Source organism: Cnephaeus nilssonii (genome assembly GCF_951640355.1).
Source record: "Cnephaeus nilssonii genome assembly, chromosome: 10".
Lineage (NCBI taxonomy): Eukaryota > Metazoa > Chordata > Mammalia > Chiroptera > Vespertilionidae > Cnephaeus > Cnephaeus nilssonii.
Genome location: NC_137081.1, coordinates 57022929 through 57037835, shown reverse-complemented (window position 1 = coordinate 57037835; position 14907 = coordinate 57022929). Strand labels below are relative to the sequence as shown.

Here is a 14907-nt window from a genome sequence, read left to right as displayed (position 1 = left end):
CCTGTCCCCGCAGCCCTTGTCTTGTAGCCCTTGTCAGTCCCCATACATCCCTGGTACCTTCTGAGATGTTGCTCCTGTGCTGGAGCCCAGAGGGAGTGAGTTCATGTGCGAGTCCACGAATGGGCCCTCAAGAGGATCCCCAGGTGTCCAGCAGCCCTCTGTCTCCCAGACGCAATTCCCACTGGTTTTCACATCCAAATGTTATGAGGACTCCTCTTCCTAGCACTGGTGTTCCAGCCTGGGGCTGGGACCCCTCAGTCCTCAGGGGAGACCTCTGTAGCCAAGACATCCCTCCAGATTCTTAATTGCCACACTATGGGTGTGAGACCTGCCCATTCTGCATCTGCTCCCCTACCAATCTGGACATGGCTTCTTTATATCCTTAGTTACAGTGCTCTGTTCAGCTTGTCTTCATGTGGTTGGTTCTCAGTGGTAGTTGTTCTATAATGTACCTGTGATTTTGATGTGGTTGTGGGAAGAGGCGAGCACAATGTTTACCTACCCTGCCACCTAGTCCGAAAGTCATGCTTTGATATTTTTCATAGTGTTAGAGGAGATGCACTTCTGCGTTCACATGTGAAGCAGCATGCATTTTCCTTAGTGAAGGATTTGTTTACTTTGGCTGTTACAGTTCAACAGGTTGGCAATTAAAAACCGCTTTTTGTATTCCAGAAGGTGGTGCTGTAGCTCAAGGTTTTGGTTTCTCTTACCTGAGCAGGCTCTCAGGGCTTCCCTCCTCTGCCAGGGCACAAAGAGAGCTGGCAGCGGCATGTTGGGAGGTGTAGGCTTTGCTTCTGAGGCTTGGGAGTTCCCATAGCCCAACAGAATGATCCATGAGTTGGGGAGTCCCAGAAGTCTGTGGGTGGACCTCCTGCTGAAGTCCCAAATCTCCCTTCACCTGCCCCCGGCCCCGAGAGCCCTCCTCAGTAATTTAGGTATTGCTAGAGAGAAACAGGTCCCTCCAGCTGCAACCCATGCAGCCAAGCAGTCTGTCACCCGCTACTTTCACTCTCCACCTCCTATGGCAGAGAGGTGGATGGTGTGCTTTGCAATGTCTCCTTGGGGAGCGGGGCACCTCAGTGAGCTCCCCCACCTCCAGGCTAATTTCCATCTCCATCCTATGGCATGCCAGACTCTCCCGCCAGGTTGGTAGATCTCTACAAAATTTTTCTTGCCCGAGTGTCTGCCTAGTTTGGCATTCTCCAGGTTCCCCTTTTCCCAGTCATGGCACGTGGGTGTTGGGTAGGCTCACCAAATCCTTTGGATCCATATTCAAGTGCATGGGTGGGTAAAAGTTGCCAGGAGTCCTGGTGTAATGGATGTCCAGTTACTTATAAATCAAAAAGGAGAGAAACAAGGAATGACTCATGCTGCTATGAGGCTGACACTCTAGAGAAGCTAATGTTCTGCTGCTTGATCTGGGTGCAACCAATTTATAAAATTGATAAAAATGCATCAAGCTGTACAATTCTATATATGTATACTCTTACATATGTAATACTTCAATGAAAGTTAAATGCGAATGCGACTTCATCCTACTTTTGGGTATACAGCCAAAAGAATTGACAGCAAGAACTCAAAGAAATATTTATACACCCAATGTTCATGGCAGCATTATTCACAATAGCTAAAAAAGTGGAAGAAACCCAACTGCCCATCAACAGATGAATGGATAAACAAAATGTTGTATATACATACAAATGGAATATTATCAGCCATAAAAAGGAAGTAAATTCTAATATATGCTACAATAAGAATGAACCTTGAAGACATTATGCTAAGTGAAAAAGCTAGTCTCCCATGAAGGGACAAATACTGTATGATTCCACTCAAATGAAGTATTTAGAGTAACCTCATAGAGATAGAAAATAGAGTGAGAGTTGCCAGAGACTGAGGAACAGGGACCTATTGTTTAATCAGTACAGTTTTAGTTTTGCAAGATGAAGAGTTCTGGGGATGGATAGTGAGACGGCAGCACAACCCTCAAGCTGTACATCTAAATGATTAAGATGATAAATTTTATATCTGTATTTTACCACAATTTTTTAAATACACTAGAGGTCCGGTGCACAACATAAGTGCACTGGGGCGTGGGGGGTCCCTTAGCCCGTTCTGCATCTTCTCACAGTCCAGGACACCTTGGAAGATGTCCGCCTGCCGGGGATCGTGCCTAAGCTGGCAGTCAGACATCCCTCTCACAGTCTGGGGCTCTCAGTCCAGGACCCCTCGCTCCTTACCACCCAGCAGGAGAGGCTCCCACCACTACTGATGTGCTTGCCAACCATGAGCCCGGCTTCTGGCTGAGCAGCACTCCCACAGGCGTACTGACCATCAGGGGCCAGTTCCTGCATTGACCATCTGCCCCCTGGTGGTCAGTGCAAGTCATAGCAACCGGTCATTCCACCATTGGGTCAATTTGCATATTAGAGTTTTATTATATAGGATAATAATACAGGTAAATGTATTGTTAACTTACCTCTGGTGAACTTTTCAGAATCTTTACACTTCTTCCCCTTTGGGGATACTCTAAACCCAATCTTTTCAATCTCGTTGAACAGAGTTAAGTGAAAAAAGCCAACAATGGACTCTCCTCAAGCATATGGTGAGATGGGTAAGACTGCTTTCCACTCGCATATGGCCACATACTAAATAAAATGCTTTCACATCCTCCCTCCCATTTCTACTCACAACCATCTTGTTAGGAAGGCGAATCAGTCATTTTTTTGACCAAGAAAAAACATCACAGCCAAAAAAAGAAACAAACAAAATTCAAATTATCTGATACCAAATTCTAGCTGGAAACATCCTCGTAGAAGCCCTCAAGTTCATTACTGGACTTGAAAAGCAAATTCGGTTTATGATGATTTTCTATTGTTCCCATAAGAAAATGTTCTATATTATCTAGATCTTTTTTATACACTGAATATAATTCACTTCTTGACTTGAAAACATTTTATTTAATTTATACAAATAACTACTAAATACAAAAAGTAGATTAAAACAAAATAGTTATTTTTTTTCTGGCAGAGTTTAAATGCACATAATGGATAATTCCGAAGAAAATGCATTTTCCCCACAGCGTTCAGGACTAAAATTCTACTGAAATCTTTGCTTCTAAATCAGTAATATATTCAGTGGTGTCACATGGGTAATGGCTAAATACGTTCTGCATATGAACTGAAAAAAAAAAAAAGTTACAGTCTACACACATACAAATGTGAAGCACTTAAAATGTGAATTTAACTGAGGATAAAAGAAAATGTCCATTTCAGAGTATAGTGTTAAAAACATTTCGGTAATAAAATCATAAGACCACATAAAAATAAGCTTTAACATATGCACAGAGCAGTTTTGTAAAAACTGCTATGTGCACAAGTAATAAATAATTTGCAAAGTTGTGTATAAACAATTCCTAATGTTCAGCATCATTGTAAACATCAGCACATGTGTAAAATGCAGCAAAGTCTGACATTACATTTTGTTTTGCCAAATTGAATTCCTATTATCCAAAGACAGACCAATGGAGTATGCAGCCAATGTTTTGGCAAGTTGGGTCTTTAAAATTAAGAGTAACAGTGCAAGTAAGGAATGCAAAGAATTCCTAGTGCAATAAAGAAGAGAAGCACAGGCAATATTGCTGATTAAAAATTCACCACCTCCTTGAGTTTCCCGTGGGGAGTGTCTAGGAGACTTGTGAAAGATATGCAAAGCCACTGTCTTAATGCCCAGATCTCTCTTAGGATTTCTCTGTGTTCCTCCAGTTCCCTACCTTTGCAACAGTGTCTGTCCAACATCAGTCTCTGCGTTGTGAACAGTTGTGAAATGCCCAGTTCACAGTCATTGAGCGAGGTTAGGGTGGTTTTGGTGTCTCCCCAACACATGGCTGGGTGAGATGTCTGCCTTGTTGAAGCAGCCATCTGGGGAGGGAGACAGATGGATTCTGTCTGACAACCAGTCAGGCCAGCATTAGGTCCCAGCTGGACAATGACGACGACGTCAAATCTTCCTTCTTGACACCATGAAAATGTCAACAGTCAGTTTTCAATTTGTCTAGGGAATTATCAATTTTGGTCAAAGTCTTTTTGATACGCAGAGCTGTGAGTCTTGCGGACGGGTTTTGATACCAGCATTCTTTCATCAGCTTGGCCAGAGAAGTTAATGTCTGCAGAGAGAAGGAGCAAACACCACAGTGAAAAGGTGGTTTTTTGGGGAGGGAGAAGCTGGGCAGATGTGTTAGCTGTGTTGCAGAGCTCTAGGTCTCGTGAAGTTAAAGTGGTGTCATTGCCATCTTTCTTAAACCAATAATCGAGGCCCTGACCACTAATAAAGAAGCCACTCTTGGGTTTCATGGCATCTGTCCTTTGGACACCTAGACTACCCAATGACTTTATCAAGTCAATTACATAGGTCAATCCCTTGATGGTTTTATGGGTGCTACAAATGGCAATACTAACCCAGAGTTAAAACTGAAATGTGCAGAAAGGGTGATTTCTCAATGTCTTAGATTTGCTACTAAAGAGCAGAAATAAGGACTTTCAGCATTGAACAACTTATGTTTGCAATTTCAGATATGAAGAGATGGACAAAGCAAAACAGTTAAAAGCATCACTCAGTGTCTTGGTTTATACATGAAACTCCAGTTCTAGCGCCAGTGGTATAGTCATGACACTCCCAATTTCTAAAGCTAATCAGTAATAGGAATTTTTGTGAATACTGTCAGTCGTTAGCAAGATCTATCAGCTATGGCTCTTTAAAGAAAGAGAATTTTCTGTACCTACCTAACTAGATCTAAGGCCATCTGCATAAAATAGGGAGAGAAAGCAATAGGTAACTGAGGCAGATTACTTAAGAATCATACCAGATGAAACACAAGAGCAAGCAAACAGCTGAGGACAGCTGTAAAACTAAGAAAGTGGTTCTTACCGGGTCTGAGAACCATCTGTTGGGTATGTTTGGCCTCTGTTGATCCACACAGACCACCTTCCTCATATCTTCAAAACTTGGGTCATTGGGAACCACATCATAGAATGGCGGCTTGTAATCTTCCACAATACCTGCACACATGGACAAGAATTGTGTTGGCTTAGCAAGAGAGTAGAGGTTTCCTCAGGGTTTTTATTGATAGTGTCACATTATAATGTGACAGGAAAAGTACTGATCACCCTCCTCATCACCTTTCTCACACTTCAAGGTGATTCTGAGAGCTATAGGTAGGTCTTAAAATAAGTAGAGAACAAGGCAATATAGATGCCCTGCAGAGAAACTGGAGGAAAGATGATTGTTACAAGAAACTGTGACTACTTCTCATGTAATTACAATTAACAGAATGCTCCGAGAGTGTATATAAACAGCTCTGTAAGATCCAAGACAAAAATTCCTTTGGTGATCAAAAAAAGACACGACATGTTTTGACATGAATCTAGTAGTTTCAGACCATAATAGAAATAAAAAGTTATCCACAAACTAGAGCTACAGGCAAATAACCCAAGAGCATTATCAAAATACACCTTTTTAGTATGATTAGGAAAAAAGTCCTTGCTATAAAATAATTCCTCCTATTGAGAGGATACAGGTAATTAATACAAATTACAAATTTCCTTATTCATTCATTGTACATGACTGAATACATGCTAACTGCCAGCTATAGCTCACTGATGGCTCAATTATTTACTCTCAGATTGGAGCACAAAATGTAGAGAAGGGTAGTCATTTGAGAAAAACAAGAATGACTGAAAAGGATAAACTCTTCCCTTATTCCCAAATATGAAAGTGGTTAATTTCAGCAAAATTACACCAACTGCTTATTTTTCAGAAGAAAGAGTAATTCCACAAATAGAAAAATTTTTCACTTTATCATTTGGGGATGGGGGATCCAAGACAGTTGCATAGGAAGGCCCCCAAATTCACCTCATCCGAGGGACACACCAAACATACACCTACATATAGAACAACAACCGAGGGCTGATTAAACAGCTTCTGCACAACAAACGAGAGAGGAACCACAAAGAGTAGGAGAGACGGAGACGTGGTCACCGTGGGAACGCCACCAGAGAGGTGATCTGCAAGAGGAAGAGATGTCACTGAGGGGCCAACGTGGCAGATTCACCTGCTCTGGGCACAGCAATAAAGCAGCGATTTAAAAGGTACCTTATCATTTGCAACAACATGGATGGACCTACAGGGTATTATGCTAAATAAATAAGCCAGATAGAGAAAGACAAATACCATATGATTTCAATTATAAGTGGACTCCAGAAGACAAAACAGAAAGACTCAGAGATACAGAGAACAATCTGATGGTTGCCAGAGAAAAGGTAGGTGGGTAGATGGGTGAAAAAGGTGAAGGGGAAAAAGAGGTACAAACTTCCAGTTATAAAACAAACGAGTCACAGGGTTATAGCAATGTGCAGCACAAGGAATACAGTCAGTAATAGCATCACTTTGTACAGGGACAGATGGTTATTGGACAGATCGTGGTGGACACGTAGTAAGGTATATAAACGTATCACTAAGTTGTACACCTGATACTAATACAATATTGTATGTCAACTATTTGTTTAATTTTAAAAACTTCATTTTGAATTAGGAGACTGATTCTTCCCCTCACACAAATAAAAGGAAGAAAATCCTTCTATCATCAAAGGTTTCAACCATGAGGACAGTGGATTGCTTGATTTTCTGCCCTTTTCCCTTCCTCTAAGTAACTTTCGTCCATTCCTACACACTGAACAGGCTGTTGGGGGAGACAGGAGGAGGCTGTGAAGAAAGTTATGATTAAGTTTTTCTAGTTCCTACAAGCCACCTGAATAGCTTCAATTCCCTTTTCATATATCAAAGAAATTAAACTACTTAAGAAAGAGAATCCATTCTTACAAATCCCATATGAATACAAATTGTTTACACAAAAGATTAGCTATGATAAAGAGCCTCTGTTAAAGAAATACTAGATTTTTTCCTTAAACTTCACAAATCCAACTGAGTTTATTTGAAAAACGGAATGTATTCTAATTATGTAAAAATAAATTTCTAGTTGATACTATTTTCTAATTAACTTTTCCACACTGCATAACTGCACTGAAAAATTTCAGTCAATGGATTAAAAACCTTTCCTGGTAAATCATAAAGAGCTCACATTAGGCATAAACCCCTGCTCAGAGAAGACGACTGGAGCCAGCTCACCTCTAAGGCCCTACCTACTTCTCTTGTAAGGATCCCAGGAAGCATTCAAACAAAAATAGTTTAATTCTTTTCATTACTCACAGACACCCATAAAATACCTTTGGAGATGGGCCTGCAAGATAATTTAGAACTTTTCAAGGACCACATTAATTTATAGGAAACATAAGAGATATGCCCTTCCCCATCTCTCAATTTTTCTAAAAGAGAATATATTTAATAACCTGGTTTAATTCTTTTTAAAAATCTAGCATAACAGCCAGCTATTTGGGGTAATTTGCCTGACTAGTTTGGAAAGGGTTATGTGATTGTGAACAGTAACACCAGTTGGATTTTCCTACTATTTAAATGCAAAAGAAAAAAGCATGGCAAGATTTTTAAAAGTGATACCTAACAATGAATTTCATTTTATAAAGCTGAGGTTTCCCCTTATGTTTATATTTACCATATTTTAACTTTATTAAACGGCCCCATGTTTTAACAAAAGAAATCAAGTTTAAAAAGAAAGACCATCTAATTGATTATGCCTGGGACTTAGTCACGCCTCTTTCTTCAAATATGGGTCAATTGTTGATTGTTTCCATCTGACACTGGTCATGCTTCTCCGGAATAAAATACAACTGGGATTAAACCCTGGCCGCCATGTGAAACTCCCTCTGGTGAAGGAAAGCAATTATTTCAAGCAATATAAAGTACATTCTGTACCTACTAAGTGTGGGACACCACGTTAAATAGTGAGGGTGATAAAAGCGTAAGACATGTTCTTGGTTTTCAGGGAACTCAATGTCTAGTGAGGAGGAGGAGGACAAGCCCTGCTCTTTGTGGTGGTGTTTTTTAAAGTCTGAATTTTTTTTCACTTCACTACTTACTTTATATCTTAAGAGGCAAAGGTAGATTAGAAACCATCACTATATTTTTACTTGTTGGTTCCTAACTTTACTCATACCATTCTGATCCATTAAACTGTGTGCACCAGAGGTTTTGTTTGGTCCTAGGGATACAAAAACGAAAAATGCGATGTGGGTGATGAGGAGCAGGAAAAGAGAAAAGGGAGATGAGAAAATAAATAAATCAAACTAGCATTAGAGGTAGGGGCAGGGAGAAGGGGCGAGGGCATGGTACTCAGAGAAGAAAACACCTGTGTGGTTTATTAAGAACCAGATAAGTGGGTGTCACCGAAGTATAAGTAACCTTTCCAGAAGCTATGGCATGGGCAGACATAATAATGAGTTTTCAGAAAAGGATGAGGAAGAGAAAAAAACCAAGGAAAGGGGGCACTCCAGGTATGGGGGTCAGGGGGAGTGGGGCAAAGATAAGGAGTTACAAACAACACTCATCCTCAGAGCTGGAGAGACGGAAAGAAGTCTCTGTGGCTGAAATCGGGTGCACATGGGTAGTGAAGAGTAGAGGCCAAGCTCCACCAGTGTGGTTCAGTGGCTGAGCATCCACCCACGAACCAGGAGGTCACGGTTCAATTCCTGGTCAGGGCACATGCCTGGGTTGCCAGCTGGATCCCTAGCGTGGAGGCAGCTGATCAATGATTCTCATCATTGATGTTTCTATCTCTCGCTACCTCTCTTTTCCTCTCTCTGAAATCAATAAAAACATTTTTTAAATCATGCTTATAAAATAAAAAGAGAATGAGAGAGAACAGGTCAAGGCCAGACTGTGAAATGATTTGTGTTGTTAAGATAGGAAGTCAGGTACAACTGTTCCTTGTTTCTGCCAGAAAGTGACAAACAATCTGGTAGCCAGGCAAAAAAAAAAAAAAAAAAAAAAAAAGTGAACTTGATGTCCTTTAAAGACACCACCCAATGAACAAACTGCCAAATCGTGAGCCAGCATGAATTCTGGAAAAGTGACTAAAAATACAAAGCACTTCAAGTGCCAAATGTGTGGTACAAACAACAAAAAGACACAGGAATGAAGAGAAGAGGAGCTCTTATGTGGGGGTCAAGGAAGGGGGAGCTGAGCCAAGCCTTGCTTTCCCATATCAAGCTGTTGGTGTGACTCAAAGGGCCACGTGAAAGAAATCAGAGGCATTATTCATTACCTACTCCCCCACAACCTTTGGCTTGTGCATCTCAATTATACAATCATTTGTTCCTGGGCGTATGTCTCATGGAAAGTTTTCTCTTTTCTGGGGCAAATATATCTTTACCAACCAATATCCCTACTATTAATTTGCTGCTTGGCTCTGGGTAAACCCCTTACTGCCATGATTCCGTTCCAACACTTCTAAAGGACAAATCTCGAAGCTGATGTTCAGATAAACAAGAAAGTCCATAGTACTTCAAAAAGCACGACATGCCAGAGAGGTCTTTCCAAAATGCTAGTCTCCAGAAACAAGGCTTTCCTGATGACCCTCCCCAAGGCCTGAGACCCTTCCCAGAGCCCCCATCTCCTACCCGCTTGACAGCTGCATCGGGACCTACAGGTCTCTCTGCTTCAAGTCCTCCCCTCCACCATATGCTTCTGCCCCCAGCAATATATCTTTAGGAGAAAACTAAGGGGAAAGCTCATTGTGTCCCTCTTCCATGCGTATGCCATCAGCGTTGCCCATGGGAAGGTTGGTGCTCATTGCCCAGTAACAACCATTCCACACCACTGCCTTCCTTCATGTACCTGGGCATCAGCCACAGGAATTACACTTGCATCAATAGGACACCTTTATGACTCCCCACAGCTCTTCCTTTTCCTGGGATACCAATCGTCATCATTGTCTGATGTTATTTCTCATTTCCACCTGCACATGCTCCCAAGTTGGTCCACCCGAGTAGGTGCTACTCATCTCATTTATGACTCAGTTCATGCTTCTGTCTTCAGAGACCCTCCCACCTTGCTGCCAATACTCCAGGCTTCTGGCCAAGTTCAGTGTCCACCCTGCACTCGGTCATCTCCTTGTGTACCTCAACCATAGTGGCTTATACTATTAATTTATAATAATGTGTTCAACTAAAATGTGTGTACCTTTAAACTGGATATTTCTTGTTTTTTTTTTTTCTTTTTTCAGTATCAGAAGGATTAGCTCAACTGCTTCCCAGAGCGTAACACTCTACCACGCATATTATAGACACTAAATACATATTAGTTAAATGAATATTGATTATATATCCACTATCCAAACCCTTGAGGTTAGGTATGTTTTCAGAATTTGGAGCTTTTTATATTTTACAAGAGGCACATACTATCTTTATGTGATATCCTAGCAGAGTCAGAGGAATACCCCACTGCCAAACACATTCCTGCAGTGAAATATATGAACAGTCACACTAAATGAAATAAAGGCTACAGACGGACACATGTCAATTCAGCTCAAGTCTAACTCCTAAATGAGTTCAGCTCATGTGTTCTGCCAAATAAGTTATAAAAAAGTTTTGGGGTGTCAAAGCTTTGAGGATTTCTAAGTTGCCAAACCTAAGCTTATTAAGAAGTACTTTCTAGTCCCCACCCCATACAGTTTAGCCAAGCAAAATTTTTTTCTACGAGACACAAATATTTTTTGACTCATTGTAACACTCGATTCCATCACAAAATAAAGCCAGTAACAGTGAAACAAGAGTGTGTCCACACAGCCCCACTGTGGGCACCGAGAGAAACAAATGTGGTATCAGAAGGATTAGCTCGAGAAAAGGTGGGGAAAGGGCAACCGAGCTCTGCCAGCACACGTGTGACCTCCGTCACTCACTCGTTCCCAGTGGAACAGTAATGATGCCCGCGGAGCACTTACCATATGCCAGACACGCACTGGGTGCTTTACATGTGTTATCTCATTTAATCATGAGAACTCATTAAAGTGGACACTATTGTTATCAATACTTTTTGGATGATGAAACTTATGTTAGTTATCAAGTCAGAGAGAATGATTTCAGAGCCAGTTAATGACTATATTTCTCTGCCTCTGGTGGGCCCGGGAGAATCTGCACAACGGTACAGAGAGTGCCCCCTCAGAGGTGTCCGTGTGCCGGGCTTTGGCCCTGAGGGGAAACACAGCAAGGAGAGACGGAAACACACCACAGTGTGTGTGGCAACCAAACGCGAGAAAGGAACGGACAGGTCCTGTTTTGTAAAAGTGTGTGCCTGTACCTAGGGACACTGCCTTTGCTAAAATCCCACTGTACATTCTGATGGGAACCCTAGCACTGGATTTCCTCTGGGTCCTTTGAAGAGTCACTGGGTTATTGATAATAGTGAGGTGCATCTGTCACAGAAATGACAAATTTATATGGCATTTAAATCACAATGAAACTTGGTGTGAAAACATACAGTAGACTGTGTGCTAAGGAGATGCTGTAGGCAAAGGTGTGCTGGACAGTAAAGTTGATTGTATTTAGATTTTAAATCCATGAGCAGACGACCGCAGTATCAGAGCAACAGAACTATGGAGTTTCTGTACACAAGGTCTGCCACCGAAGGCCGCAGCTCCAGAGGAAGGACTCCTAAACTCAAGAGGGCAGGTGCTGAGGGACGCTGGGAAGACGTTTCTGATCAGACCACAGCTAAAAGGCACTAATCCGGTTACAACGTCCCCATGTATCTACTGAATCCCTACATACAGTCCTTTCCTCACACTGCACTGAACTCAGGTAACCAGAAACCAATGTATCTGCAGGACTATCAACAGAGGAAAAGAAGAATACTGCCAGAGATGTAGCAAAAATCTAAACAGGAAGGCTAAGACTAAGACTCTTAAGGGAGAAATAAACCCCTTAGAAGCTTGAAAGGGAACGCAAGTTTCACCTACAGTTCAGGACAAGGCACGGACATGCTCCCGGGACAGGGTCCGATGGAGTCCTGGGGCAGTCTTCACTTCCTGGCTTGGGGAAACTGATTTACTGTATTCCATTTTAACACGAGATCTCAAGAGTACAGGCCCTGACCCAACAGCATCGGAACACCCTGGGGCCCTGTTCGAAAGAGAAATTCTCCATCCAAGCCTAGACCTACTAAGTCAGGATCGCTGGGGTGGGCCAGTCCTCTGTGTTTCTAGGTGATTCTGATGTACACTCCAGTTTAAGAACCACTGATCCAAGCACACCCTGCCTTGAATTCATATAAAACATTCACACGGTAAAGGTGAGAAAACTGTTTTCCTGCCTACCAATTCCAAATTCAGTGTCAAACTAAACACGAAAAGTAAAATCCAAACAATACTATTGAGCAATTTGCAGATGTGAGATGGACTGAACTCTCATTTCCTGTACAGAAACAGCATGAGGTTTATTAGGTGTAGCAAATAAATGTAAAATCCCAATAAAACTACAAAATGCAATGTAGTTTTATATTCATGGTCCACTTGAGGATCACAGTGCTCCAGGAGCACTATCTGGTCATCAGTTTTTACAACGGACTCAAGAGCTCAAAGGACACATAATTATAATGACCTTCTGAAGATAAGATATTCATATATGTAAATGAGGTGTATTTTATATGCAATAATTTCAAAAATATATACTTTTAATGACAGTTCCTAAAGCTGGTAAGAAAGCAAAATACGTACATCACACCCTGGGGTGAGTGGGATATTGTGAATTAGTACAACTCTTATGGAAAGCAATTTGGCAATATATAAAAACATCCATAGTCTTTGACCTATTAAGGCTACTTTTTTTTTCAGATTAAGAATTAATTCCCCAAATGAAAAGTTATATGAACAAAGAGTCTACTACAGGCCCCAAATGAGGAGACAGGATGTCTAACAATATGGAAATAGTTAAAAAAAATATCATGTGACCATTTAAAATAAAAACAGGCCATTTAACAACATTAAAACACACATATAAATGAAAAAGATAATACAGAAGTGTATCTAGACTATGATTACAACTATGTCAAAAATATATGCATAAAGAAGTGAAAAGAAACATTAATTTTTTTAATACAAGGGCATTTTTTTCTTGTTTATTTTCTACTCATTTCTTTCTATTTTGGTAGTAATAACTAAGATGTTGATATTAACAAAATAGGTTTGTTAAAAGCATGGAAGACTCTCAATTTTCAGTTTAAACATTTCTTTGTATGTGCATGTATGTGTGGTGTGCATGTGAGCACATGAATATTTATGGAGAAGAGGGACTAGAGCAAAAGGAAGGAAAATAGCAAATTAGTCATGGTCAAAGGACAGTAGCTGATTTCCAATGAGACACGATATACCCTTACCTCCCCCTAAAAATCAAACCACACCACAGAACAGAAGCTTAAGCCCCAACATTTTAGGAACCAGAAAAACAACCTAAACAATAACATAAAGGGGAGATCCAAAGACAACCAAAATATTCTCTTCTGTTCTTCATCTTTTTTCCCCCAGAAGTAATGTTAAACATGGGACAGATCAAGCAAACCACCATTTGTTGAGCTACACTTTAAACTGATGATGTTAACTTCACACCAAACATTAATTGCAGTTGATCTTTAAAAGCCATTTGGGCCTATGCCTGAGACACAGGGACCTAGTTTGCAACGTAAGTTCTTACATAGCCCTAATCTCACGTTTCTGCCGCACTAGGCTTCCAGCTCACAGGCTGGCCTGGCACCGCTCCAGCACACACACCCCCAGCTGGACTGCCCCCACCCTGGCCCTGGAATATTAGCTCTCTCTTAGTTGGGGCAAGTTCTCCATCACATGGTTTATTATGACACCGATCCTTCTCTAAAATGTCTGTTAAGAAAAACTAATTAGAATTCGATTTTCAGTTCGAAGGAGCTCAAGAGGGGGAGGGTAAATAAAGGCGATGTGCAATTTCAGACAAAGTTCAGAACATTATAAATCAGCAAAACACTCTCTCTGTTGCAAACAATTCTCCAGGCGCTTGAATGGCACAAAATCCAAGTCAGCGATCCCACGGATTGAGAAATAATTACCAAGAAAATGTTCAAGATCCTATTTTTTTTTAAAGTACTTTAAAAGAACTGTCAGGTTACAATGCATGTGTGTTTATGTTTGATCTGAAACATTAGCTTTGATATCCTTAGAGAGTTTTTTAAAAGCAAATACTCTGCTGCTAGGGGGGGAAAAAGCTATCATGAAGACATGCCTATGTTAATTACTGCACACTAAAACTACATTAAGTTACCCAGATCCACTTCCCTCTCAGAACCTCCCATTCTCTGGCTGTGTATTCATGAAAATTATGATTGCCCCAAAATCTCGATCCTTGCAAGAAAATATCATTGGAAGGTGGGATGGAGCACAGATGTTACAGACTTATTTCTTTCATACTTCAAATCCAAGATTCCAATAGGTCACAGGAGGGTGAAGTATCTTTTGGAAAGAAATATTAATCTAAATATATGGCACTGTCTCCTGTTTTTCTGGAACAATTTCAGATACATCCTCAGTGAAATAAGATTTCCAGTTGTGAAAGTATTTCAAGTTGTGAAGCGGTTGATTTAGTCGACATAAAAGATTCTACTATAATAACCACTTTGTGGGTAGATGGGGCATGTGCAATTTGAAAGAGTATACGTAGTGCTTTCAGAATACAATGTAGTTGAAGTTAAGTTCAACACTATATTTGTGGTTGATCTGGATACATGAAAGACAAGAGTAAGAGTTTATTGTAGGGGACGCAGGTAAAAATGATGGACATATGCTTCCCTAACTGCCAAGGCGACACCATTTCATAAAACTTAACTTACCAGAGTACTGGCATAATCACTCATTTGTGGCTTCCTGAAGATGAACTTCACTTATACAGTCTGCTTCTTACAAAGGAGTGAATTCCGAGCGCA

At 40.8% G+C, this 14907-nt stretch overlaps 1 protein-coding gene across 2 annotated transcripts in view; it reads right to left on the bottom strand.

Moving 5' to 3' along the window:
- Positions 1-2910: 2910 nt before the first annotated feature.
- Positions 2911-14907, bottom strand: part of ACVR1 (activin A receptor type 1) — a 129425-nt gene continuing 117428 nt past the window's right edge. For both annotated transcript variants that reach the window (XM_079782914.1, XM_079782915.1), the window contains exons 10-11: positions 4924-5054; positions 2911-4162 (exon numbers count right to left, since the gene is read on the bottom strand). In XM_079782914.1, coding sequence (XP_079639040.1) covers positions 4028-4162; positions 4924-5054 — 266 coding nt within the window. In that variant the 3' untranslated portion in view covers positions 2911-4027. The remainder of the gene's footprint in view (positions 4163-4923; positions 5055-14907) is intronic.